Source organism: Vombatus ursinus, unplaced genomic scaffold (assembly GCF_900497805.2).
Source record: "Vombatus ursinus unplaced genomic scaffold, bare-nosed wombat genome assembly UNPS02014768.1, whole genome shotgun sequence".
Taxonomy (NCBI): domain Eukaryota; kingdom Metazoa; phylum Chordata; class Mammalia; order Diprotodontia; family Vombatidae; genus Vombatus; species Vombatus ursinus.
In genome coordinates, this window is record NW_020954546.1 from 25,368,340 (window position 1) to 25,395,349 (window position 27,010).

General features: G+C 54.1%; 2 protein-coding genes across 4 annotated transcripts in view; one reads left to right on the forward strand and one right to left on the reverse strand.

Annotated features, from left to right (window-relative positions):
• Positions 1-6,223: 6,223 nt before the first annotated feature.
• Positions 6,224-21,973, forward strand: CORO6 (coronin 6). 3 transcript variants are annotated; one of them, XM_027862422.1, is made up of 11 exons: positions 6,224-6,458; positions 8,538-8,760; positions 11,757-11,879; positions 12,839-12,968; positions 13,265-13,446; positions 15,866-15,985; positions 17,482-17,586; positions 18,256-18,401; positions 19,059-19,116; positions 20,016-20,246; positions 20,704-21,973. In XM_027862422.1, the coding sequence occupies exons 2-11, from the start codon at positions 8,563-8,565 to the stop codon at positions 20,836-20,838; spliced, it is 1,428 nt and encodes a 475-aa protein (XP_027718223.1). In that variant the 5' UTR covers positions 6,224-6,458; positions 8,538-8,562; the 3' UTR covers positions 20,839-21,973. The 3 variants fall into 3 exon arrangements, with proteins under 3 accessions (XP_027718223.1, XP_027718224.1, XP_027718225.1); XM_027862423.1 differs by having other exon boundaries at positions 20,707-21,973; XM_027862424.1 differs by lacking the exon at positions 15,866-15,985.
• Positions 21,974-24,517: 2,544 nt separating this feature from the next.
• The window catches only part of ANKRD13B (ankyrin repeat domain 13B), a 26,399-nt gene continuing 23,906 nt past the window's right edge, over positions 24,518-27,010 (reverse strand). Inside the window, exons 12-15 of the mRNA XM_027862321.1 lie at positions 26,369-26,521; positions 25,811-25,971; positions 25,466-25,542; positions 24,518-24,737 (exon numbers count right to left, since the gene is read on the reverse strand). Of these exons, the coding sequence (XP_027718122.1) occupies positions 24,518-24,737; positions 25,466-25,542; positions 25,811-25,971; positions 26,369-26,521 (611 nt within the window). The remainder of the gene's footprint in view (positions 24,738-25,465; positions 25,543-25,810; positions 25,972-26,368; positions 26,522-27,010) is intronic.

The window sequence follows — 27,010 nt, forward strand, 5'->3', positions numbered from 1 at the left end:
CTGGAGGACCCTTTATTGTTTACATTGTGAATATTAAAACGTGTATTCTATCTCACTGTGCTGTTCCCTTGACCCCAAGTACCCAGCAGTGGCTGTACTGGAAGTCACAGCACGCCGAGTCCTTGCACAAAAACCACACTGCTGCCATAATGGTCAGGCCTCATGGATAAGCGTGTGAAGCCTGGAACTGATTTTTTTCCCCACTGTATCCCGCTGCACTCCAGTCCCAATGTGCTGTATAGAAAATAGTCCATCAGTCCCTCAGTGGTGGTGTGTGTTTTTAGTGATGGTTGTGATGGTGGATGGCTGGTGTCTTTTTTTTTTAATTTGGTCATTCTTTGGTGTGGTGGACAAGGTGAAATTCCTAGCTTTTTGTTTCAGCACCAATCCAGCTTAAAGGCAATTTGGGCTTTATTGTTCCTTCCAAATTGCAACTATGATCAGCCCTGCTCTCAGGCCGAGTGTAGCTAACTGGCTGTCACTTGGCAAACACAATACCCATTTGAGGGAGTTTTGGACGGCCCTGCCAGTGAAGCAGGAAGCTGCACACTTACCCCCACTTCATCCCCCCCCCTTGTCTTGGGGAGGGAGCAATTTAAAGGTGCTTTTGTATTTTCCCAGCCTGAAAGAGGAGGATTGAGTCCACCTCTGACTTTGGAAAGAGAGCCAACCTTACTTTCTCAGAGATCAAGGACAGGATGCCCAGACTGGGTCCATCTTTCAGCTGAAAGAACCCCCAAAAGGCATCTCTGCTGCCTCACCCAACTTTATGGTGATAGGAAATAGCAACTTGAGGCCTGTACATGATGAAGACCCGATGCCTGCCTTTTTCTCCACATTTCCAGGGCACCAAACAGAACTGGGCAGTGTGACCCAGAAATGGTCCCCAACCAATGTGTACCCAGAGTGATTCTGCTTTCTGTCTTTCTCATTGGCTTTTGGTTTCCTTGGCAAAGCCCATGATGGCCGGGCCTTTTCTCCTTTCTTCAGATATGACAGAATTGTAGGAATTGTTCTGAATGTGGAAATTCAGCCCCCGAAGACCCTCTTCCTCCATCATCCCCTAACCCCCCCCCCCCGCCCCATCCCCTCTGTTGTGTGTGTGTTCTTTTCAGTAAAGCAGGTGCTCCCTGCAATCTCTGGGACCTTTCCAAGTCGGTTAAAGCAGAGCATAAAAGCCACTGGCCTTGTTTCCCTCCTTGATCTCCCCTGGTGGTTGGGGCGTCCCACCTGTACCATAGACTTTTATTACCAATGTGCTCCGCTGTTTTTAAATGTGAACTTGTGCACTGATGTGCAAATTCAATGTTCTTGTTACAGATTGAATAAATTTTTATTTTGAAGATGAAACTTGTATTTGTGTAAATTGTGCAGTAGCTGTTGGCTGCATTTGAAGCAGAGCCCACTGTATCTGCCCCTGGAAGGGGGGTGGGCGGCCTGGGACAGAGGGAGAGCACTTGGAACTTGGATTCCCAACATACTTTTAATAGGAGGCTGTGGGTCAGGAGAAATATAACTGTAGTCCTTAGATCCAGAAAAAATGTTAGGTCAGGAAATGGTATCTTAAAAAAAGAAGCAAGGCATCTACACCTTTTCAGTCAGCCTCTCTGGTCAGGTGACTGACTACCTTTGACTCCCTAAGGCTGGTAACTTGCTTTGGCCAAGTCAAAGATTTGAATACACAAGCCAGAATTCCTGTTGCCAGAATACCTGTTATCTATGGGTCTAACGCACCCCAGAAGTGGCTGAACTCTAGGGTCAAGTGTAACCTCTCAGGCCAGTGGAGAGCTGTGGCCCATAAGTGCTGGACAGAAAGGAGGTATACAGAGTAAGAAATGTATGGGAGGCATACATACTCCATGTATCCATGGAGTGAATACTCACGTCTGAGTCACGATCCCATTGGGAACCTTGGTCCCGTAATATCCCACAAAGAAATACGATGTGGCTACCAGAGAAGCAAAGGCTTCCCAGCTCCCTCTGGAAGATGATGAGGCAGACAAGGGAATATGACTTCTGTGGGTGGAGCTGTGCTGGGTGGGGTGGGTGTCCTGTCCTAGAGAAAAACACATCGGCAGCATCTCTTCTCCAGCTTTCTGCCTCATGTGCTACGGAATTTTTTGCGGGTACCATTGTTCCATGTGCGAGGGAGGCACGCCCTGCTTAGAAGTGAGAGGCAACAAGATGGAATGAAAAGAAAACTGAACTGGGAGTCAGGAGAGCTGGTCTTAAATCCCTTCACTAGTTTGTGTGACCAAGGCAAACCACTTCAGTCAGCCACACTCTTATGTGCCAGGCACTGCTGGGGATGCAAATACCAATAAAAATGAAGAGTCCCTACCCTCAAAGAGTTTGCAATCTAATGGGGAGACTATCCACCAAAGAATGCCAAAAAGGTGGGGGCGTGTTTGAGTGTCAGAGAAGTCTGGTGGCTGGTGGGAAAGAGGGAGAAAAAGGTGTCAAACCCCAGAGGCCACAGCCTTGCCCTCCAGTCATAGGGGATCCTCAGAGGGGCACATGTGAGGACCAGGAAGATTTGAGCTCTAAGGAGAATGCTGAGTTTCCCAGGAGGGAAGGCACGTTGGAGATGTCCAAAAGCAACGTGGCAGGTGGGAAGTGAAGAGTCCTCTGCCCTCAGTTCCCTCTTCTGTCTGTCACAGGACAATACCACCTGAAGTGTTTAGCTGGAGAGAATGTGAGGAACAAATAACACATTGCAAATCTTAACAAAGCACATTATAAATCTCAGTTATTACTAAGTTCAAGGCAAGGACAGGTTGGTGTGGGATGATTAATTAGTTTCTAAAGAAAGTGGAAGCTAACCAGTTTTCTCTAAAACATCCCCATTGCCTAATAGAAGCTGGGCCTTGGGCAGGAAATAGGAGGTGCAGGCTGAACTGTGCCTAGATGGCCTGAGGGATGTGCCTCTGTCCTCTGGGGGTGCCTTATCATTTGGGGAGGTGGTCAAGTTGAGAAAACCCCCAGGGGTCCTCCTGAGGCCTTCTGGCCAGCTCACATGAGATCAGCCTCAGCTTTCTAGCCTAGACAAAATGACCCAGATCCCCACTGTCTGAGTGGTTTTAAACACAAGAAAGATAAATGAATGTGCCTCCCTGTTGCTGACCAGATCCAAGCTGCCTCTGCAGGCAGGAATAGAAGAGGATGGAGTCTCTGGCCAGGGTTCCTGCTCAGCCCTGATTGGCTCTGCCTGTCTTGGCTTTGCCTACCCAGTGCAGGGAGAGTCCCGCAGTGAGTATGCAGGGCTTTTGCAGCTGGATGGGTGGAGGAGCTGGATCTGGACCACTTGGCAAAGCTGGTTTGTTCCTGCCTCTTTGGGCCCAGGGACTGATTTATTTCTCTTGTGCCTGAACACTCCTGCACAAGGGTGAAGCTGGAGACAGCCCCAGACCCCCTTCCTGGGATGGAGCACCTGGCTCTTTAAATTAAAAAGAAAAAAAAAAGAATAAGGAAGCAAGCTTTATACTCCAAGGAGCACCAGTGATGTGGACAGTGATGCAGTAGGACGCTGCAGATTGAATCTCCAAGGCAGAACAGCAAAACAGTTCTGCTGACCTTAGAATTTAGAGTTAGAAGAGACCATCTGGTCCAAGGGTTCTTAACCTGGGGGTCGTGCATAGAGTTGAGAGATTCCATGAGCTTGGACGGGAGAACAAATTACATCTTTATTTTCACTAACCTCTAACTGGAATTTACCATTTCCTTCAATTATTTAAAAACATGATTCGGAGAAAGAATCCACAGACGTCACCAAATACTGCCAGAGACACCCAGGACACACAGAAAAAGCTTGAGAACTTCACTTTGCAGATGAAGAAACAGAATCAGAGACAGAAAGTGATTTGCCCCAGGCCTCTGGAAATTAAACTCAGATTGTTTGACTCCAACTCCCGTGCTTTCTTCACTCCCCACCACTACCCTCTCCCATTCCTACTGCTCAGAGCAGTTGGTCAGTCAGTCCTTTCTCCCCTAAATTACCTTCCTTGAAGATCTTTAATTATAGAAAAGAAACTCCTCCCACACCCATCCACCCATGTCCTCTCCACTTAGTTCATCTCTGCATCGGGACTATAATCACTGATCTGACTCTGGCCAGCCACAAGGCCAACTACTCATGAGCGTGGACAGACTTCAGGAAATAGTAGAGTATAGAAGGGCCTGGTGTGTTGGGGTCCACAGGGTCACAAAGAGCTGGACATGACTGAACGAATGAACAGCAAGGAACTCTATAGGGCAGAGCAGGGCTGTAACTACCCTGGAGCATGGCAGGGACAGGCTAGGGTCCCATTGAGAGCACTGAGAAGAGGCAGTGGAAAGGGGGAGAAACTGGCCCCCTATAATTTCACCTCTAGGTCTGAAGGTTCCCACAGGATGCCAGGCTTTAGGACACAAAGATGCTATCATGGTTCTCTGGCCCTTGTTTTCTGGCCTCTTTACCCTTGGAAAGGGTTTTTTCTTTTTTTCCCCCGCACAATGTACTCTGAGAGAAACAATTAGCCCTCCAGGGGTTTACAATCCATTTTGAAAAGAAAGATGCAGGCAGTGGACCCCAGCCAGCAGACCAGGTATAGTGAATTTTATTTTCTATAAACTCTGGGAGAGAAATGTACATTCATAGGATTGTAGAATTCAGAGTTGGAAAGGATTGTAAAGAACATTGTAGCCCAGGGGTTCTTTTGTGTGTCTGAACCCCTCTGGCAGGCAGTCTGGTGAAGCTTATGGAGCCTTTCTCAGAATCATGGTTTTAAATGCATAAAATACACAGGATTATCAAGGGAACCAGTTATGTTAAAATACAGTTACCAAGCTCAAAGACCTTATTAAGATTCCCTATTCTAACCCAACCTCTCATTCGGCAAATGAAGCAAAACCTTTCCTTCCCTTGCCCAAGGGCTGCAGATGGCTCCACGCATCTTGTGAACCCCCTGAAGGCTTCCTCAGCACTGGAAGGGTCACCAGACACTCCTTAATCTTCCCCCTTCCCCTCCAAAATAATCCAACCAATGACCCCTGGTTTACGATGTCTGCCCCTTAAGCTCCCCCTTATCTTCCTTGATTACAGAAGAGAAAGTAAGGGAGATTGGTTCAAGGTTGGCTGTTTTTCTCTCTCCCTTCATTCGACAGTTGTTAATTGCCTGTTAAGTACCGCTGCCAGTGCTGGGAGCTAGAGGTACCACCTGGGCCCGGCCAGGATTCGGTCCGAGGGCCTACCAAACATATTGCCGGTTTCTTAATACTGTCTGTGCCTAGAATTGAAATAACAGACGCGCCCCACCCCCTGCCCCATGAAGCCTACGCCCAAGGACTTGTTCCCCAGCTCCTGTTCCCAAAGCCTGAGGTCCTGTGGGAAACATGGACATCCAGAATGATGCGAAATCACATGGGGCCAGTTTTCCCCTCATCTGCCTCTTCTCAGGGCCCCCTAAAATCCACAGTCCTAGTATTGTACCCTTCTATTTAAACCTCCCCTCCTCCGCTCTCTACCAGCCTCCGCGCTGGAGCACCGGGGAACAGCTGAAGAGTAAGGTATGTACTGAATTTGGGGGCTGGGGTGCCTACCAGTGTGCTGCCACAGAGCGCAGGCAGGCTCTGGTCTCTCTGTACCTGCCCACCTCTACTTCGCGGCGGGATGAGTATTGGGACAGGGGAGAAGTGGAAGAAGGGGTTAGGGTGAACGTTCTCTCTCTCGCCTTTAGGAAGGGCCCCACCCTCACTGCAGCCTGCCCCTCCCCCTCCCCTGGCCTCTAGATGTTCCTCCTTCCTGGCCCAGTCCCGCCCCGCAGAGCTAAATCGGGAGCGCAATTGTGGCTGGAATGCGGCGGCTGCGGGTGCCCTTGATCTCTGTCTGCCCCTGCGGCCAGGCCAGCAATGGAGGAGGCCCCTGGGGCGCTGTGCGGGCTCCCCTACCCGGGGCTCCTCGCCCTCCCTTATGGAGGAATCCCAGACCACTGGGGGAGGTAGAAGGTCTGGAGAAGTCCGTTCCTCAGTTTCCCTTTCTGATCAAGGAAAAAGTTGCACTAGTTGGAAGCAGGAGGGGCGCCCTGCTTTCCCCACAGGGGCCCTTGGACAGGTCAAGGTTTGCGGAGGCAGCTAAGGTTTGGACTAAGAGGGAAGGGAGAGGTGCCCGGCCCCGCCCCTCCCTGCCCTGTCCCTCCCCGCTCTGGAGCCCCGGCTCCGCCCTCTCAGGTTGATGGCAGCGGCAGCTGACACTGCACCGAAGGAGCCCTGCCTGGCTGGGGAGAGAGCGAGGGGGCGCCGGAGCCTGGACCCCTCTAAGCCCGTGCCGGAGGTGAGCCTCCGCCAGAGTACCAACGCCCGGACGCCTTGAGCCTTGAGCCCGCTGCTGCGGTCAAATTCCGTCTGCAGAAGAGCCGCGGCAGAGAGGGGACCCCCCAACACCCCGACCTCCCGGCCCGGCCCTGCTGCCGGCTCTGCACCAGGTACCGCAGCCCCGCTCCCCGTCACTACGGGGAACCAGGACCGGGGACGTCATCTGTGCCACCCCCCGCAATATTCCTTAGCCCCCAGAACCCCCTCCCCCACCCCCATCGGCCCACTAGGGTGGGTCACAGGACCGACCGGGGTGGAACAGAGGGGAGCCCGTGGCTATATTAGGACCGTGGCCCAGGCCCTGGGCCCACAGGACCCCACCCCACCCTTGCCCGTACCAGGAGCCAGGGCAGGTGGGGGACAGGCCAGCCGGTCGGGAGCTGAGTAACTCCAGAGCAGGGAGTTCCCACATGGGCCATCCGTGCATGTCCCTGGAGGGAATGGCAAATAGGTGGGTGGCCTCTTTTTCTTGCTCCTCCTCTGTTAAATCTGGGTTGGGGGGAGACTCAGGGTCCCTAAAGCCAAGGACCACTGCCCCCCCCTCTTCCTTTATCAGTAGCCTGGAGGTACCTACCTAATGAAAGAGATGGAGTTAAGTGGGGCCTGAGGCTCAGAGGGTAGACAGCTTGTGTGACAAGTGCAGAGGGACTGGACCCAAGAAAGGTGGCAGCAGGGGACAGCAGAGACAACTCTGGCTCTAGAGTCAAAGATCCTGAGATGGAAATCCACGTCTGTTGCCTACCTTAATACCTTATGTAACCTTGGGCAAGTCACTCCCCATCCTTGGGCCTCAGTTTCCTCAAATGTAGAAGGAAGGGGTTGATCAAGATGATTCCTATGAGCCTACGAAAGAGTAGGATTGGGAGTTGGGAGCCACAGGGAGAGATTTTTCCCCCGAAGGAGGTTTTGGGACTTTGGAAAGAGCCAAGGGGAGGAATGAAGGGGAAGAAAGATAGATGAGGTTCATAAAAGAAGCGCAGACAGTCATAGGCTCATAGAACTAAAACTGCACAGGACCTCAGAGCCCATCCAGGTCAACCCTCTCATTTTACAGTTGAAGAAACTGAGGTGCAGACAAGTTAAGTGACTTGCCCAAGGTCACACCACTAGTAAGTGGCTTTTAAGAGTTGATATTTTTCGTGTGAGAAAAAGAAGAGTTTGGAAGGTTAGGAAGATATAGGAATATGGAGCGGTACAGAAAAAAGAAGACTGACTCCCGATTCAGATCTTTGTGACCTTGGGTAAGTCACTTATCCCTTATCTGGGCCTTATAATCCTCATCTGTAAAATGAAAGGATTGGACTGGCTAGGCCTCTCCTTCAGCTATTCACACCGTGCTGCAGGAGAGTCCTAATTCCTAATCTGCACCCAGTCACTATTTCCTTGAGAGAACTAGGCAAAACAGGAAGGATTTAGGATAGATATCAGAAATAACCTTCTGTCCTGTAGGAAAAGGATAGGCCACTATCTTCCAGGACTAGGCTGATGACCTGAGAGAAGCCAGATCCTTGGGGGGGATGGGCAACCCCAAGCTCGAGCCCTGAGCCAAGCGCTGGAAAGGGGAGCTGGTGCCTCTTCCCTCCTCAGGCCAGCTGAATGTATGGCCTTCCATGTCCAACCTCCCTCGGACCTGGGAGAGAAAGATGGAGTGGGAGGGAAGGAAGTCTCCACACATGCACACGCACCCCTTTCCAGGGAATTCCCAATGCTTTCCCCTTCATATAGTTGATGAGCTTCCCGAATATATCACTGAGGGGAAACTGAGGCAGGGGGAAAGAGCCCTCTAGTAATGGGACTGGAACCCAGACACCCTTCCTCCCACTCACAAAGGCCCCAGTTTGGATTAGTGGCTGGCTCTGTGGGATGCAGTTCCTCTTTAAGCTCTGAGATCCTTTCCTGCATTGAAGCTATGATGCTTAGCCCCTGGCCACATACCCTTCTCCTCACAGAGCGTCAGGTCCTAGCCACCCTCCTTGTGCCCACCTCAGTCCTTCTGTTCTATTTTCCTGCCTTTTCAGCACTTCCTGTTACAATGTTGCCTTCTACTCACTCCCCCAGACCCACTACAGATCCACCCAGCAACGGGAGGGTAGAGGAAGTGGGAAGAGCCTACTGCGGGGGGGGGGGGGGGGGGGGGGGGCGGAGACCTCGCCAGGCACTAAGGCCCACCCCCCATCTTCTCTCCCAAGCCCACCTCCTCCACCCGTCTCAGCCATGAGCCGGAGAGTCGTCCGGCAAAGCAAGTTCCGGCACGTGTTTGGCCAGGCCGGGAAAGCCGAGCAGACCTACGAGGACATCCGAGTGTCCAAGGTCACATGGGACAGCTCCTTCTGCGCTGTCAACCCCAAATTTCTGGCCATCATCGTAGAGGCTGGAGGGGGCGGAGCCTTCATCGTGCTGCCCTTGGCTAAGGTGAGGGGGTCCAAGTTGGCCGGAACGGGAGGGGAATCGGACCGGGGAAAGATTGAGAAGACCAAAGATGAGGAGATGCTCTGGGACCAGGATATCTCCGTTTGGATCGGACCAGACTACTAGCGACTGCTTTGTCCTCTAGAACCTTCCCCTCCCCCACACCCCAAAGAGAAAGGATGTGGTAGGAGCACTCCATTTAAGAGTTAGGAGACCAGAGTCCGAATCCCAGCTCTGCCACTGCCTATGTGACAATAAGGAGCGATCCCAGTGCCAGGAGAGAGACTGGATTTCATTGGTGTTAGGAACTCCTAGAAAAAGAAACTCCCTTTCCCACCAAAGATTGGTACCTGCTCATGCCCTGGGCATGGAGGCTATGTGACTTGTCCAGGGTCACACAGCCAGTGTACCAGCAGAGGCAGGTGCTGAAGCCTGTGTTTTCTTGGCTCCAGGACTGGCTCTACCCAGTGCCCTGGCTCTAGAACGTATAACTATGTTCAATTGGATAACTTGGCTGGTTCCCTGTTCTGCCTAAGTTACCTCGATGCCCTCCTCACCTGGTGGCAGGTCCATACTAGAACACAACCTTCCTCCTCCTCCTCCTTCATCCCTCAGACTCCCAGAGGGAATAAGAAACATTCCTCTTGGTGGCATTAATTTCAAGGGAATGGACTTGATGCCAATCAAAATCCGACTCTTTGGGTAACTCTGACATCCCACCCATCCTGGGATCTCAGGGGCTGGAGGGAACACTCCTATTAACATGGAATATAGAGGTGTTAAGCACTCCTTCACATCTCTGGGAGTCAGAGACTTAGGAAGCTTTCCCCCTCACTGCAAGAATCACTCTCCCTCAGGCAGCTCTGGGAAGTAGGGAGAAGGCAGTCTGTTCTTGAGATGATCTGTCTCTCATCTTCCTCTTCTCCCTGAGGGATTCAACGGAAAGAGGCAGGACCATGGACATACTGGACTATGGGACCAGTGGAGGGCCTTGATGGGGAGTTTCCTTTTCCCAGCTGAAGTTGTGCTATGAAGTAGAACCCAGAGCAACCGCTAAGGCTAGGGAACCTGTTTTTCAGGGTACCAGTGGAGACCTAAGGCTGTGCATATCACCCAGCATACACAAGGGAATTGTCATCCTGGGGGTGCGGGGTGGAGGGGAAAGGTACAGAAATACCTCTGGTTCCTTCATGGTCAGAGTGTGAGAAGGCAGCCCCTAATAATGACCAGGACTGGAATCCCAAATCCCTCCCCACTTGCCAGGGCAAGGCCCTAAACCCAAACCATAGCATCTCAGTGCCCTAGGGGTAAGTGGTAGGCTCTCTCTGCTCAGAGAAAGCCCTCATCACTTTTTCCTTTGTGTGAGAGGAAAGTCACTTCTGTGACTCAGGATTCTACTTTCTCCGAGTAGCCCCTGGGCCTTGGGGAATGGCTGTGTCCAGTTCTAGCCCCCCACCCCCTCCCTGCTATGTTGAGATTCAGCTCCCCAAGGGCATGCCCTTGACCGGGATTCCAGCCCCGTCAACTTGGGGGGAGAATGGAGAGGAGGAGTGCAGTTGTTGAGGGGAGGTGGAGAAGGGGAAGATGCAAAGACCTTACAATAACCAGTGACTCACATGTGGACAATGGAGTCAATGGCACCCACGGCCAGAGCTCAGGTTTCCACCGGGCAATTCACAGTATGTCCCTTGTCCCTTCTCCCCCTCCTCTCCCCCTACCCCCCACCAATGTACTGCCCAGGCAAGACAGCTGCCTCTCTCTGCTCCTCCCTGGCGCCCACAGGGCACCTGTGACCTCCCCTTCCTCCCCCTTGGCTGAGTCACAGCCAGGGATGAGTACTGCGCTCTTAGTACTGGGGCCAGGCATGGGACCCCTACACAAACGCTTGTGTTTTGTAAGTGATATAACTGGTGAACAGTGGGTAAGGTCCCTTCAAGCCCCAAATTCTATGATCCTTTTAAGGGGCTTCTAGAGCCTGACCACTTCTTATCAATGGAGCTCCAGACCCCTTCCCACTCCCTCCAGATCACCTAGACTTTGGGTCTTGGATGTTCCAGAAAGAGACACGAGTTCTACCCCTGGCTGACATTAATTAGATGGCACAGTGGATAGAAAGCTTGACTTGGAGTCAGAAAGACAGTCCAAATCCTACCTACATTAGCTATATAACCCCAACCTGTCTCAGCCTTAGTTTCCTCATTCATAAAATAGGTCTAATAATAATACCTACAACCCGGGATTGTTTTGAGAAACAAATGATAAAGCATTTTGAAACCCTTCAGTGCTACATAAATGCTATTATCAATTAGCTATGTGACTCCAGGCAAGACAACTCAGGATCCTTCTTCTGCTCTATAAAATGAATTAGACAAGATGATACTTAAAGGTCCCTCACAGCTCTAACCTTCTGTCTGACTATGATTTCTTTTTTTTTTTCCTGTGATGGAAAGGGTCCCTCACCCCAAACCAGGATGGGACTCCTGAGGGAGGGAGGTGAAGCACAGAAAGGGAGCTAGGGAAAACTGAGGAAGGGAAGCTGTGTGATCTGAAAGTCTCATTTCTGAAAGTGAGATGGAGGAAGGTGGGATCCTGTGGAGTCCTTGGAGTCAGTCCCCTAAAGGAGCAAGGGGAGAAGAAGAATTGAAATAGATATTGTCTCACCCTATTAATCAATCAGCAAGCATTTGTTAAGTGACTATTCTACTCCAGGTACTGTGTGCTAAGTGCTGGGGGTATAGAGACAGACATAAAACAGCCCCTGCTCTCAAGAGACTTACATTCTAAAGGTGGAGCCAATCTATGCATTTTTAAGTAGACAGAGAATTATACAAAATTAATGCGAGTTTTGTTAGAGAGGGAAGGAGGGCCCTAGTCTCGGGGGCATCAGGAAAGTCTTTCTCAAGAAGGTGGCAGTTGAGCAGTCCCGAAGTGGGGACTTCTGGAGGAAGGGCAGGAGGCGGGCATGGAACATCTCCCACTTGGTTCTTTGGTCTCCACAGACAGGACGCGTGGACAAGAACCACCCAACAGTCAATGGACACACAGCGCCCGTGCTGGACATAGACTGGTGTCCCCACAATGACAGCGTGATTGCTAGTGCCTCTGAGGACACCACTATCATGGTAGGGGTGGGGGCGAGTGCCTCAATCTCATGGGAGCACGGGGTGGGACAGAGGGGGGTGGGACATCTTAGGCAGGGGAGGTAAGCGAGGTGCTGGGTCCAGGAGCCCCCAACAAGGCTCAGGAGCTATTTTGAGCCTTGTTACCTTGGGTCGGGGCTGGAGCTCTCTTCCTCCCAGAGTGCACCAGTCAGCACTAATTATATCTACAGCCGTGGGAGTGGGGGTGGGGAAGGATGTGCAAGGGGGAGACGGAGCTCCGGGTAACTGGAGCCAAGCGGAAGAGTTGGGAGGGAGGTGACTCAGGGGGAGGCACCTGCCTCCACCGGGAGCCAAACCGTTCTCCCCCCACTCCTGGCTGGCACTGAAGTTCCCTTACCCAGAATTCTGTCCATCACCTCCTGGGCCAGGAGTCAAAAGGGACAGAGAGAACCAGGAGGTAAACAGCCCCAAGGAGCCGTGAATTGTCGAGAGAAGGGTCTGTCCTTCTGTCCTGTCTTTTCTTTGTCACATCCCTCCTAGAGGTAGTGGGGTGCAGCAGAAAGAGATGGGGGAGGGGGATAAAGTCATTGGAGTTGGGCTCAAATCCCAGCAGCCTGGCACCACAGAGGAAAAGGGAAATTCAAATCCTGCCTCAGACACCAGCTTGACTCAGAGTCAATGTCTTCATCTGCAAAATGGGCTAACAAATGGTACCTGCCTCCCAAGGATGTTGTGAGGAACACATGTGTTAATGTGTATAAAGTCCTTGACCCCCAAAGAGCTGCATAAATTATTCGACTTTAGTAACATAGAATTTGTTTGGTTATTAAGTAGTTATTACATGTGTGACTTGGGACATGAGGGGAATGGAGTTACAGGGTATCTTCCAGCTCTCAATCCTCTGATCCTTTGGTCCCCGCCTGCTACCCTCCTGTGTCTAGAGTCTCTTGGGGTGCTCACATTCTCTCTTCTCTTACCAGGTATGGCAGATCCCAGACTACACCCCCGTCCGGAACATCACAGAGCCCATTGTCACGCTGGAAGGCCACTCCAAACGTGTGGGCATCCTCTCCTGGCACCCCACAGCCCGGAACGTACTGCTCAGTGCAGGTATGATCCCGTGGGAGCAACAGCCCGTGTTCTGCTGCCCCTGCCCAGGCTCAGCTCTCCAAAGGTGTACGGGGATCACTACCTGTACCAGGTAGGGCTCAAGGAGGTGGGGAGGAGAGAGCCCCGGATCTTTGTGCCCCAGACATCTGGGAGAAGGAAAGCCAACTAGTCATCTCCCTCTGACTCTAGTACCTACTAATCCTGATGCCCCCACTGCCCCGGTGGGTTCCCTCCCCTGTCCCCACATCACCCCCCCCAGCCTTGTGTTGGTGACAGCTGTGGCTCCTCTTGGACAGGAGGGGACAATGTTATCATCATCTGGAATGTGGGAACAGGGGAGATGTTGTTAAGCCTGGATGACATGCACCCCGACGTCATCCACAGCGTCTGCTGGAATGCCAACGGGAGCCTGCTCAGTACCACCTGCAAAGACAAGACGCTAAGAGTCATCGACCCCCGAAAGGGCCAGGTGGTGGCGGTGAGTGAGACAATGCCCTTCCTCTAGGACCCTCTGACCCCCGCCCACCCAGTTCCCTGAACCCCAACCTTCTCACCCACCTCCCCAGGTCACTGAGCCCCTGAGACCCAGTACCTCCTAGCCCCATGATCCCTTGCACATGATGCCCTGACCTCTAGTCCTCTATACCCCCAGTACCCTGACACCCAGGCCTCTTCTCCTATAGCATCCAGCTCCCCAGCCTCTGACTCCCCCAGAAGCCTAGCCTGCAGAGTCTGACCCCCAACCTTCTCTAACACTCAGCTCCCAGTCCTCTGACCTCTTCAGCACCCCCAGATATCTAACAACCCCAGTCATTTGTGCCCCCTGCCCCCGACTCTTTTGTCACCCCAGCTCTGATCTCTGACCCTCAGTCTTCTCTAACAGTCAGTCCCAAGGCTTCTGGTGCCCCCAGCACTCAGCATTCTGACCCCTAGCACCTTGGCACCGAGCCCTCTGACTCCCCTCAGATTCAGCTCCCTGACTCACCAGTCCTCCTCCAGCACATGACCTTCCTTCCTCTAGCACCCAGCAACTCATTCTCCCTCCCCTTAAGCTTTTGACCCATCCCAGCCCTCTGTTCCACTGGCACTCAGCCCCCTAACTCTCAGCTCTCTGACTCACATGATGCCTAACCTCTGATCTCTAGTTTGCCACCCTGACTTCTCATTCCTCTGACCCTCTCAGCCTTCTATTTCCCTAGACCCCAATCGCTCCATCCAGCTGACGCTGCAATCATCTTACTGCCCCTGACACCTAGCTCCCACTCCTACCCATACCCATGCCTGTATATGAGGAAGATCTTTGGACCTGGAGTCCAAAAGACCTGGGTACCCCAATCCTGGCCCCATACCCCACTGATTGTGTTCCTTTAAACAATCACCATTCTGAGCCCTTCCTTCTTCAACTGCAAAGTGAGGATGATGACTGTGCTCCCACACCCTGCACAGCAGGGCAGCTGTGAAAATCAGATGAGACCTTGAAACATTCCATAAGCGTCAGGAGTTTCTGGCACCTGCCTGCACTAGTCCCCAGCCCCGTGACTCCCTGATACTCTCATCCTGTGACCCCCTTAGCACCCGCCTAAAGACCCTCCTTGTGCCCAATCCGTATGCCCCCTGGCACCGAGCCTCCTGACTTTCTCTCTCCCTGAGACCCCTAAAACCCAACCTGCCCATGACTCTAACACTTAGCCCCTGAATCTCCAGCAGTCTGCCCTCCCAACCTTGTACCCAATCTTCTGACCAACAGTTCTCTGGCCCCTCTGGTACCCGGGCCCCTGACCCTCCAGCCCTCTAATGTCCTTAGGAGCTAGATCCTAAGCCTTCTGTTTCCTTAGCAGTCAAACCCTGGCCCTCTGAGCTACCTGGCATTGAAACCCTGACCCCCAGGTCTCTGCTGGCCCACTTGGCACCCAGCCCTTGACCCCTGGTTCTATCTCAGCTCCTCTCCCTTTCCCTTCCTCTGCTCCCTACCCTAATAGGGGATTCTAGGTTAGACGCTGGGACAAGAGAAGCAAGAAGGGAGGTCGGGAGTGGGAATAGGAAGCTTCATCCTACCAGCGGCATCCAATTGAGGCCAGCAGCCCAGGAGAGCCCTCCTCTCTGACCTGACAACCTCCCAGCCTCTCCAAGGGGCGGGAAAGGGCTATCGAAGCATGCTCAGAGCTCTGCACTGGTAAGGGGGGTGCAGAAGGGGCTTGGCTCCTGTGACAGCTACTCCCTTCTTGGCTCCAGCACCCCCCAAACCTGGTCCCCATCAGCCTTAGTAATCAAGGCTGTTGCTTTGAGGCTCCATCCCTCCTGCCCCAGGCCTTTGGGGGTGAGATAATTAGGGACAGAGCAGCTAGCTTGACCTAGAGTCAGGAGAGACCTGGGTTCAAATCTTGCCTTTGTATAATTCTGGGCTAGTCACTTAACTGCTCTGAGACTCAGTTTCCTCATCTATAAAGTGGGGGCGATAATATATGCAGTCCCTGCCTCAAAAGGTTGTTGTGAGGCTCAAATGAGGTAATGTATGTGAAGGGCTTAGCACGCCTTGTAAAGTACTGTGTAAACACTTATTAATTAATTCCTGCCCCAGCTCCCAGCCTGCTTTTGACTCCTGAGAGGTGCCTGGGTCACTGGCCTCATGCATTAATCCTTACCATCAGTGTGCATATGTGTTTGTCCATGCACACATGTGTGGCATGGCACGTGTTATGTTTTGGTGAGACATGTCTTCATGCTTCCTCATATGTGTTGTGTCCATACCTAGGGGTCCTCAGGCTTATGTGCCTGGCCATGTGTGTGTGTGTGTGTGTGTGTGTGTGTGTGTGTGTGTCTGGGGCAGATGTGGATACTGGGGGGTGAGAGGGAGGCTGGAAAGGCGGGCTGCTCTAACCCCCTAACCCTGCGAGCAGGAGCGAGCCCGGCCTCACGAGGGTGCCCGTCCGATGCGGGCCATCTTCACCGCCAACGGGAAGCTGCTTAGCACCGGCTTCAGCAGGATGAGTGAACGGCAGCTTGCACTGTGGGACCTGGTAGGATAAGGAGGAGAGGTTTGCTATCTCTGGCCCCCGGAACCATGCTAGGCCACCCTGGCTTCAGGGGGAACCCGGGGGACCATGCTGGGAGATAGCAGGGCAGAAAGGACAGTGCCAAGGCAGAGGGAGCCCCAGGGCATGAGGGAAGTGTCTTTTGCCACCCCATGCCCTCAGATGAGCAGGAGGGGCATTGGACCAAAAGGCCCCCCTCTGGATCGGGAGCATCCTGAGTGATCTCCTGGCAGAGGGACACAGAGTCTGCTGGAATTAGGAGCTGCTGCCCCAGACCCTCTTCCCCACCCCTCGTCCTTCCAAGGCCTCAGGGTCCTCCCTCCCCTCCAGGGTGGTAAGCTGGATAACACTGTGCTCCTGTCTCCTTCCCCCTTCCCTGCTCCCACCCCCATTTTGCTGCCCTCCCCCAGGAAAGGTTTGCTGCCCATGAAGGGATGAGGCCCATGCGGGCCGTCTTCACACGCCAAGGTCACATCTTCACCACGGGATTTACCCGCATGAGCCAGCGTGAGCTGGGCCTGTGGGACCCGGTAACGCAGCTGGTGGCATGGGGTGTGTGCCCCAGGGACTGGGCATCTTGGTTGGGCAGGCACACCTCCCCCTCCTGGGGCTCTGGGGGCCCCAGATACACACACTTAGATCCTTGCTGGATTCAGAGTCGAAGGATCTGACTCTGCCACTCAGTGGTCTCTGAAGTCATAAAACAAGGATCCTTTAAGTCACTTAACCTCTCTGGGCCTCAATTTCCCCTCTGTAAAACGAGAGAATTGAAGCAGATGGCCTCTGAGCTCTCCAGCTCGACCTCTGTCTGGCTCTGGCTCAGCCTGGCCCTGCCTTCGCGTCCTCTTTGCCTTCACCCTAAGGGAGGGGATGTTGGGAGCTGCCACCCTCTTGACTCCCCCCTGCCCCTGACCTCAGCCCCCAGGTCCTCTGAGGGCTCTGTGTAGCTCAGCCCTCGCCAGGCTCTACCTGCCTGGTGATGCCAAGTCCCCAGGGGATGGCGTGATGCTGTCTGCATGGAGTGGTGGGGGAGTGGTGGGGGGTGCCATGCTGAGAGTTGGTGGGAGATGGAGGGCAGTGAGGGGAATAGCCCTGCACCCTCAGCTCTCCTCTTGGAAGACGGGAGAGCGGACAGAATGGGGGGCTGATGAATCCCAGCTTCACCCTCCTGCGTAAGCTTGGGCAGGGCCTGTCCCTTTCTGGGCCTCAGTTTCCTCTTCTGTAAAATGGAGGCCATCCAGTCGTAGTCAGTCCCTCTCCATCAGCCAGCATGCTCCGGGCGGGCGAGAGCAGGGTTGGGGGTGGAGAGCCGTGTGTTGGTGCTAAGAAGGGCGCTGTGTGCTGACCTCTGGTGGTCATTGGGAGCCTTGCAGCTGAGTTACTCGCCAACTCCCACGGGGAAGGGGTTCGGATGCCAAAGCATGGGCAGGTGGTCCAGGGGGATAGGGCGGGGCTGATCACAACCCCTGTGCTCCACCCAGAACAACTTTGAGGAACCCATGGCGCTCCAGGAGATGGACACCAGCAATGGGGTCCTGCTTCCCTTCTATGACCCCGATTCCAGCATAGTCTATCTGTGTGGCAAGGTGAGCACCTGGTGGGCAAGGAGATGGACACTGGGGGGAGGTGGAAAGAGGACAGGCTGGGCTGTTATGTCATTCATTCCTCAATCAATGAACGAGCATTTATTAAGTGAGCCTGGATATGCAAAGGCAAAAACATCACCGTCCCTGCCCTCAACGAGCTTGCATTCTACTGGGGGGAGGCATGGTGGCGAGGTCACCCACTACCTATCTCTGTGTCTTGGTTTCTTCCTTTGTAAAGTAGGTTAGATTCACTGGACACATGATCCTAGGACCCTGCAACCATACCCTTCCAGGGGTTCCAGTCTTATGAACCAACCCCTCCCCACCCCTGAGTCCCCCAAAGGGGACAAAGCACTTCCCTTCAGACCACTCTCTGGAGCCATAGTGTAGGGGAGAGAATAGGGGATTTGGACCCAAAGGAATCGAGTTTGGGTTCTGACCCTGCTGCTTGCTACAAGTTACCGTACTTCCCTGGGCCTTCATAAAATGAGAGGGTGGGGCCGATGAGGGAGCTCTGAGGTCCCTTTAAGCTCTCGACTTTAAGACCTTACAGACCAGCAGGTAAAGGATGGGAGGGGGACAGCCTGGGATTTCTGGGCATCGAAGTGAGGAGAGTCACACTCCTGGGGAGGGGGGAGCCCAAGCCCTGACCTGAAGTGGGCTTTGCAGGGGGACAGCAGTATCCGGTACTTTGAGATCACCGACGAACCCCCCTTTGTCCACTACCTGAACACCTTCAGCAGCAAGGAGCCGCAGCGAGGCATGGGCTTCATGCCCAAGAGGGGCCTGGATGTCAGCAAGTGTGAAATTGCCAGGTCAGCCCTTCCCTTCCCCCTCCCCACCTGCAGGATGCCCAGCTCGAGACAGCCCCAGTCACACAGACACACACATCATGGTACAATAAAGTCTTGGATGTGAACTCAAAGGCCCTGGGTTCAAATCTTACCTGTGTGACCTTGGACAAGTGATTTAGCCTCCCTGGACCTCAGTTTCCTTCTTTGTAAAATGAAGGGCTGAACCTAGATGCTCTCTGAGGTTCCTTCTAGTTTTAAAGCTATGATCCCATGAGTTCTCTGGACCTTGGATTCTTCTTCTGTAAAAATGAGGGTGAAGTATTGGACTGAGGGTTTTGACTTAGGTCACTCCCCACTCTAAATATGTGGTCCAGTTGGATCAATCAGCAAACACTTATTAAGTGCCTACTCTATTTCGGGCACTGCCCTGGGGGCTGGCAGTATGAAGACACAAACATGAGACAATCCCTGCTCTTGAGGTGTTGAGAGTCTATGGGGAGAGTGATCCTTTCCTGGGGAATGACTTTCTCTCTCCTCTGGGAGGTGGGGGAAGGAGGATGCTCCCCTTCCTGGGCTAACTCTAGCTGAGGCTGAGCTGGAAGAAGGGTAGCTGGGGCGGGGAGGGGAGGGAGAAGGCTTTCTAGAGCCGGTGAGACCTCAGCCTTGCCCATCCTCCAGATTCTACAAGCTGCATGAAAGGAAGTGTGAGCCCGTCATCATGACTGTACCCCGAAAGGTGAGGGATCTCTTGGACTGGGGGGGGGGGATTCAGACCCTTGCCTCTCTGAGCCTCAGTTTCTTCACCTGAAATAAAAATATTCAAGCTGCTTATTTCATAGGATAAATGGGAAGAAAGGTTCTGTAAATGTTTGTGATGTATGATGTAAATATTACCAGAGAGAACTAGCCCTGTCACCGTGGGAGAGCCTCTCAGAGCCTGAGGCAGCTCTCTGACACCAGGCTCTTTGGATTCCTTAAGGGGACTGTGAACTCGAACGGGACCAAAAAGCCTAGATCTTTATTCTCCACTATCATCTCATTGAAATTTACCATTTTCTTTAATTATGGGTTTTAAGGAACCTCTTTTTTAAACCATGATTCTGAGAAAGGGTCCATGGGCTTCAGCAGGCTGCCCAAGGGGTCTGTGACAAAAAAAGGGAAGCATCCCTGATCTAAGACAACATATGGTGCTCTTCTGATTGGGAGTAATAGGGAAAGTGAGTGCTTTGTGGGTGGCTCCTTAGAGACGGCTTAAAGCCCATAAGACCAGGGTCGTAGTCCCACTTCTGATGCAAATGGATGGCTGGTGTGACCCTGCTCAAGGCACTTAACCTCATATCACCCTGGGCACCTCTCAAACACTCATTGTAGAGAAAGTTGGCAACCTGCTTTGGTGGAGAGAGTTCCTCGTTTGGGAGTTCCCTCTGTCACGGAAATCAGATGCCCATCCCCATCCCTATACTGAGTACTATAACTCAGGAGGACATTGCCTAGGGCTGTAGGACACTGAAGAGAGCAGCCCGTGCTATGGAGCAGGAGGTGAAGATTTGTTCAGGGGGAGGGCACTCCACCTTGGCATGGTCAGATTCAGGAGGCTCAACTCCTTCTTCCACATCCCTCCCCCATCCTGTGTAGTCAGACCTGTTCCAGGATGACCTGTACCCTGACACGCCAGGCCCTGAGCCAGCCTTGGAGGCAGATGAATGGCTAGCAGGCCAGGATGCGGACCCTGTGCTGATCTCCCTGCGGGATGGCTATGTGCCCCCCAAGAGCAGAGAACTTCGGGTCACCAAGCGCAACATCCTGGATGTTCGGCCACCCGCTGGCCCGAGACGCAGCCAGTCAGCCAGCGATACCTCCTTCTCGGTGAGCATGGACCCTAACTGCTCCATCCTCTCCTTGAGCTCCCCTTACCCTCAGCCCCTGACTGAGCCTTGGTTTCTCTCTGTATTAAAAAAGAGGGGTTAGCCTAGATATCTCGGGAACTAGCATGGGACAGCAGTAAGAACACTGGTTTTGGTATCAGAGGCCCTGGGTTCAAATCCTGCTTCTGACCTAAATCATGATATTCCTTCATTTAAATCCCACTTCTGACACTTTACCAGACACCTCTATGGCTCTCAGGATCTTCCTCTGCAAAAGGGGTTGGGTTGGGAGCAGGGACCCTTCCAGGTGGAGATCTCAGATCCTAAGAGACACTTGGGGAACTTCCTGCCAGACCTCACCTTCAGTGGTCCCCCATATCACTTCCTTCCTGGACCCTCACCTCAGTGGGGAGCAGAGGCCTTTCTGACACCCCGTATCCTTCTCACCTTCCCTTCAGCAGCAGCAGCAGCAACAGACCCTGGAGGCATTGCTTGAGGAAATTAAGTCCCTCCGGGAGAGGGTTCAGGCTCAGGAAGAGAGAATCACAGCCTTGGAGAACATGCTTTGTGAATTTGTCGAGGACACTGATTAGCCTTGCCCCCCACCCCAGTCCCCATCTCCTGCTCCCACCTCCCTTCCTCTAACCCCAGGATGGGAGGTGAGAGCCTAGGTGGGATTGGGGGGGCCGTGAACTCAATCCAGGGGACTGCACCCCATAGAGCGGAGGCTAAGGAGAGTAGAATGCTTTCCCCAACTTTCAAATGGGGAATGGGGTGTGAATCGTGGCCTTTTCCTTGAGGGGTTCACCTCTGAGAGAGGAATTCAGCCCCTCTCAATGGGACATTCACCCCCAACCTTGTGTGTCCAGAGAGGGAGGGAGTAGGAAGGCAACACTCTATACCCCCTCAGGAGTGGGGTTGAGGGACATTGTTAGCAATCAATCAACAAGTATTTAATAAGCTCTTACTGTGTGTGAAGCAGAAAAGACAAAAATGAAATTATCCCTGTCCTCAAACAGCTTACATTCTTTTGGGGGAGACTTGGGATCTGACCTGAGGACAAAGGAAGGACTGTGGGGGCCAGGAGTGTTGAGAGTGGAATTTTTAGGCAAACTCTGGTGGTAGAGGCAGGGGAGGGGAAACGAGAAGAGATCAGGACACACCTTTGGGGAATGTGGTGGTTAGTGGGGAATGGCCTCTTCTGCCCTCGTTTTTCCTTCCCTTCCCTTTCTCTCCCCAGCCACTACAGGGGTTAGAGGAGGCCTGAGGAGGTAGAGGTTTCACATTAGCTGGGCTCTGAGGTAGGAGCTTGACTCCAACGGCAGTGTGGGAGATCACAGAAAGCAGAGACTTCTACTTCATCACTGAAGGGGTAAGGGGGGCGGGCTTTCTCCCTGGGCTGGGCAAGTGGGAAAAAACCCCACAGGAAAGGACAGAAGCCTGGAGGGACCTTCCAGGCCCCTCACCCATGGCTGGGTGCCATCCCCTCCTCCACCTCAGATCTCACCACCCATCTCCCCAACAGCACGTGGGCTCCTATCCTGGTGTGTGAAGGCTGCCCCCCAACACACACACACCCTCACTTCACACTATTCTAGGTGTGAAGGTATGGCTTGGAATGGAGCGGATTGTCCACATCCTCCCTTGCCCCTGTCTCTCCCTGCCCCCCATCATGGGCTCTGCTCTTTAAAAAGGAAATTGTGGAGGATTGAAAAATTAAATATTTTATTAAATACTCAGCCTGGGTCTAGCGTGTGTGTATATGTCTGTCTGTGGACCAAAATTGAATGAGACAGAGGGTTTGGGCCGGCCTCGGGCTGAAGGTCAGGTGCCTGGCTGAAAAGGATGGAACTTCCATCTCGTGGATCACCGGAGGGGGGGGGGTCAGGGGACCCCTGCTCCTTTGCCCACAGCTGCTGCATCTCCTAGGGAGGGATGCAGAAGAAACTAGGGTGACTGCTTCTCCTCACCAGCCCCTGGTGCCTATGAAATGTTGGGATGCATCCGCGGCTTGCTTTCCTCCTCATCCCACATCTGGGGCATCCGGTCCATTTTAGGGAGGACAAACTGTAAGCACATCAGATAAGTGAGAGCATTTGAAATCATGGGATAGAAGGTCCCCTTGAGAGAACAGACATTTAGCCTAAAGAAGAGGCTTGGAAGAGGAGGAAAGACATTTATCTTTAAATCTTCTCAAGGCTTTCGTTCTGCTGAGCCCTAGAAGGGACCAGCTGGGCAAAGAGAGAGCGAAGCACTTTTTAAATGGCTCAACACAATCAATCCTGTCCCAGGATTCCCAAGGGGAGTGTGGACTCCTCGTGTGCCTGGGTGGCGGCTGGAGAACCAGCTGCTCCACCAGCCGCACCACACCCCGGGTTTATTGCCTCCTTAGGGTAGCTGGGCAGGAGGGCTTCAAAGGTCCCTCCCAGGAACGGCCCCTCTCTCCCTCCCTCCTTGGGGAAGAGGGCCCTGAGTGAGTGAGGCCAGACCTCCAAACAACCCCTGCATGTGTGGGGAGAGTGCCCAGCCTCCTCCCCCACTTCCCCATGGGCTTTCGCAATAAAATCAGTCTCAGTAGGAGAACTGCCGGTTTTAATGCCTTTTTGTTTTGTTTTATTTGTGTCTCTTCTGCTGGAGTGTCCCTGGCCCAGGGTGGGGGAATGACAGGGAGAGGTGGGTGGAACAGGAGGGTTCAATCTTGTTGCTTTTTTGGTGTGTGTGTGTGTGTGTGTGTGTGTGTGTGTGTGTGTGTATTTGGAGTTGTCTGGCTGGGCAGGCCCTTCTCACAGTGTGAGCCAGTCCTTTGGGGATGGGGGTGGGGGGTTGTGTGCATCGGGACCCTTGCCCGGGGGTCTGTGCTTCTTGGGGCTGGGTGGGGAAGGGGAGAGCAGGGAGGAGTTAGCACCATTGGGTGGAAGGTTTCTGTGGTTGCACCCTCAGCAGGGGTGGGGTGGGATAGCAGCAGCTGGTGGGGGTGGGGGCTGGGGAGGGGGCATGTGGTGCCAGGGGGCATCAGGGGAGCTGGGTGTAACCCCCTCACACACCACACCTCCACCACTACCATCTCAACCCCAGATCTCATGACCTGGGCTCTTGGAGACCCTATGCCGAGTATACCCCCTCCACCCATCCTCGGAGACACCAGAGGGCAGCCTGGGCCCTCCCCGGCATTGAGGAGGGGGCACCACATACGGTGGGGGTGACACTTTGCCCTCCTCCCTGCTCTTGTAGCCCATGATGGAGGGGGCAGCGCCAGCCCCCAGGCATGGATTCTAGCGTTGTGCCCCGCCACCTGGGAGAGGTCAGGGCCACCCTGAGAACCAGGAGGGGTGGGGAAGGGAGAGCTGGCTGCAGCGCCCAAGGCGCCCAGGCCCAGCTAAGTGCACTTGACTCAGGGAGGGGTCGAGGGGGGCCAGGCCCCTCCGAGGTGCTGGTTTGTGTTGGGGTGGAGCACACAGGGTGGAGCTGGGCACCCCTCCCCCCCCCCGGGGGTTGGGCCAGATATGGAAAGGGGTCTAAGAACGTTTCCCCAGGGCAGAGTAAGCAGGTAAGGAGTCAGTATTGGGGCAAAGGGGCCAGGGCTCAGACAGCCTCCTGCTCGCCTATCCCTCCACCTATCCTGGATCCGAGCTGCCCCCCTAGTGCTGCTCTGGGAAGGGTACTTGAATCATGAGTGGAAGAGGGACAATGAAAGGCCCACCCTGCCCACCAAGGGAAGGGCTGGGGAGGAGGCCAGGGCACAGCCAGCGAAGAATGAGTCAGAGCCACACGTGCCCGGGGGCCAAAGAGGCTCTCTTGACCCCGCCCCCACAGGTGCGCTCGAGGCCCTTCTGCTCTGGACCTCCTAGGCTTGCCTGGCCATTCCCCCACCCCAGCGCCTCCCCTCGTCCATCCCCCCGCCCATCCCCCGATCCAGTCACCATCTCGGAATTCTGGTCACCCTACTCTGTCCACGGTCCCAACTTCCCAGTGCTTCCCAGCACTACGAGGCTCGGTTCTGGACCCATCCCATTCCCCTTCCTCCCAGTGGCTCAATCTGAGTGTGGGGATGGGGATAGGGGTTGAGGTGGGGGGGATGTCCTTCCCCTCCCCTTCAGTCACGTCCGGGCCCCGCCCTCCACCAAGCCAGTGGGGAGGGCTTGTCCTGGGCTCTGATCCACAGTGGGCATCCCCCAGCCTTAGCACCCTGCGGAGCGGTCCCCATGAGGCTGGAGGCGGAGGTCCCTGCCTGGGGAGTGGGGGGGGGGAGGGGTAGAGGGGGGGCCACGGGGGCTACTGCTCAGTCAGTGACAACTGAAGGATTCTTTTGAATTCTTCCTCCTCTTGGCGCTCCCGCCGTTCAGCCTCCTCCTGTTCCTGGGCCGACAGCTCCATGGCCAGACGAAGCTGCTCATCGTAGCTAGGGAAGACGTGGCCGGGGCCGCCAGGGCTGGGGGCGGAGGCTGGGGGGCCCGGGGGGCCGGGCTGCCGCTGGGGAGTGTGCTGGGGTGCCCTGTGGGGAGAGGAGAATGGTGATACATTCCAACTGACCCTGCCCTTTTCGCTCTTTCCGTGGGGGAGGCCAGAGGAACAGTGACTAAGATCCCATGTGGGTCACTGCTAGGAACTTCACAGGCCCCTTAAGCCAACCCACTCATTTTACAGAGGAGGAAACTGAGGCCCAGGGAGGTTTAGAGGTAAAGCTAGACGGGACCTCACAGACCAGCTAGTCAAACTCCCTGATTTTACACTTGAGGAAACTGAGGCCTGGAGAGAGGAAATAATTTGCCCAAAGTCCGGTAGCTGGGAAGCAGGAGAAGGAGAACGTGAACCCAGGTCCTGGGACTGGAATCTCCATCCAGAACTCTTTCCCTTACACTAAATTGGTTCAGGGACATTCTGACCTTTGCCTAGGCTTGGGGGACTTGTCTGGCCTGCTTCTGAGAGGCTGCCCCAATCTGAAAAGGTATTTCCACCAAAAGCCTTGGGAAGGGGGGCCCTCCACCCCCAGCACCTGGGCTTCAATGGAGCGCAGCCTGCCTAGGGTATGGGGAGGGGGGTGCCCTGGGGCTCTAACCCCTTTGCCCTGCTCACTATGGGCAGGGAATCAGGCACCCTGAAGGGTCTGGGAGAGAAATCCCCAATCCCTCTCCCCTACCTTGGGCCCACCCAGGGCTTTGGCTGGAACCCCAGAACTCCCACTCGGCCCCACCTGGTGCCCTCTGTCCCTCTGTCACTGACCTGTCCGGCCTTCGGCCTTCCTGGGACATGGGGTAGGTGCCAGGCTTGGTATTGGTCAGCGCTTCCCAGATGGTGACCTGGGAGAGGGGGCACCGGGCATGTTAACCTGACCCTGAAGTCACCCACCCCCCCCCCAAAAAAAATCACTACTCCTTTCCCATCCCCAGCATAAGGCCTTCTGGGCTTTTCCCCTGAGGGAAGGGAGTGGGCAAGGATTGGGGAAGGACTGACCCACTCAGTCCCTGGGTCTCGCTGATGGATGGTGTGGCCCCAGAGGGTGCCCTGCCTCCACCCCAGGCCCAGGAAGAGACTGAGCCAGAAGCAGGCACTGCCAGCTGGGCACACCTGGTCATATTCACTGCCTGCCTCTAACAGGCTCTGCTGGATTGCAAACTGCAACAAATCGTCTTCTTCCTCACGGCCTGGCTCCCTCTGGCTGCCCAGGACACTGTACCCCCGGGGCGCCTCGAACAGGGAGGGTGCAATCTCACAGCCTCGGCACGATGCTAGGCGGGGGCAGAACAGGGTGATGGGGAGAGAGAGAGAGAGAGACATGAGTAGAAGAAGGACCAGGATTCACAGGGTGTAGACCTGGGAGGGACCTCAGGGATCATCTAGCCCCACCCCCTCATTTTATAGAAGAAGAAAAAGGCCCAAATGTTAGTCAGGATTTGAACCCAGTTCCAGGCATCAGCCTATTACTCATCTGACTGTACCACTGGGGGAAGCCCCCCTGGTGAGGGGTTCTTTCGGTGGCTCAGCTTCCCTCATATCCAACCCCCCTCAGAACCACACTGGGCATCTCCAAGGCTTTGGGCAGTGAAGACCAAGGATCCTTAAGCTGCTAGGGAGGGGATTGCGGGGTGCAGGTGGGGTCAAGCAGAAGAGGAGAAGGTGTCTCACTCATGGAACTGGAGCTGCTGATGCTGGAGTTGTCACTGCTGGGGGATGGGGCTTCACTGCTGGGGCTGCCTCGGACAGAAGTCACAGGCTCATCACAACCATTGAGGTTCCCAAAGGTGATTCGGGCATTAAGGATGTGGAAGATGGGGATCTCTGGGGAGGAGAGGGAAGGGGGAGGACAGCTGCTGAGAACGGCTTCCCCACCTTCATTCATGGCCCACCTTGATGCAGGCTTCCCCCATCCCCCCATCTGACCAGTGCCGTCCCACAAATCTTGGCCTGACGCTGGGCAGAGAGGCATTCGGTCATTCTTTTAGGGAGCACTTACATTGTACCTACTCTATGCTAAACACTGTGTTTGGTAATGAGGAGGCCAAGGCAAAGATCCAAAGAGCCCCTGCTCTCAAGCAACTTACGTTTTCCTAGGCTTCTGATTCAGCTAGTTCATAAGGTAAGATGGAAGGGACCTTGGAGGTCATGTACAACCTCATTATAGAGAGGCGAAAACTGAGGCACTGAGAGGGGGAGAAAGAGGAAGGAGGAGGAGAAAAGGAGAAGATGAAGAAGAAGAAGAAGAAGAAGAAGAAGAAGAAGAAGAAGAAGAAGAAGAAGAAGAAGAAGAAGAAGAAGAAGAAGAAGAAG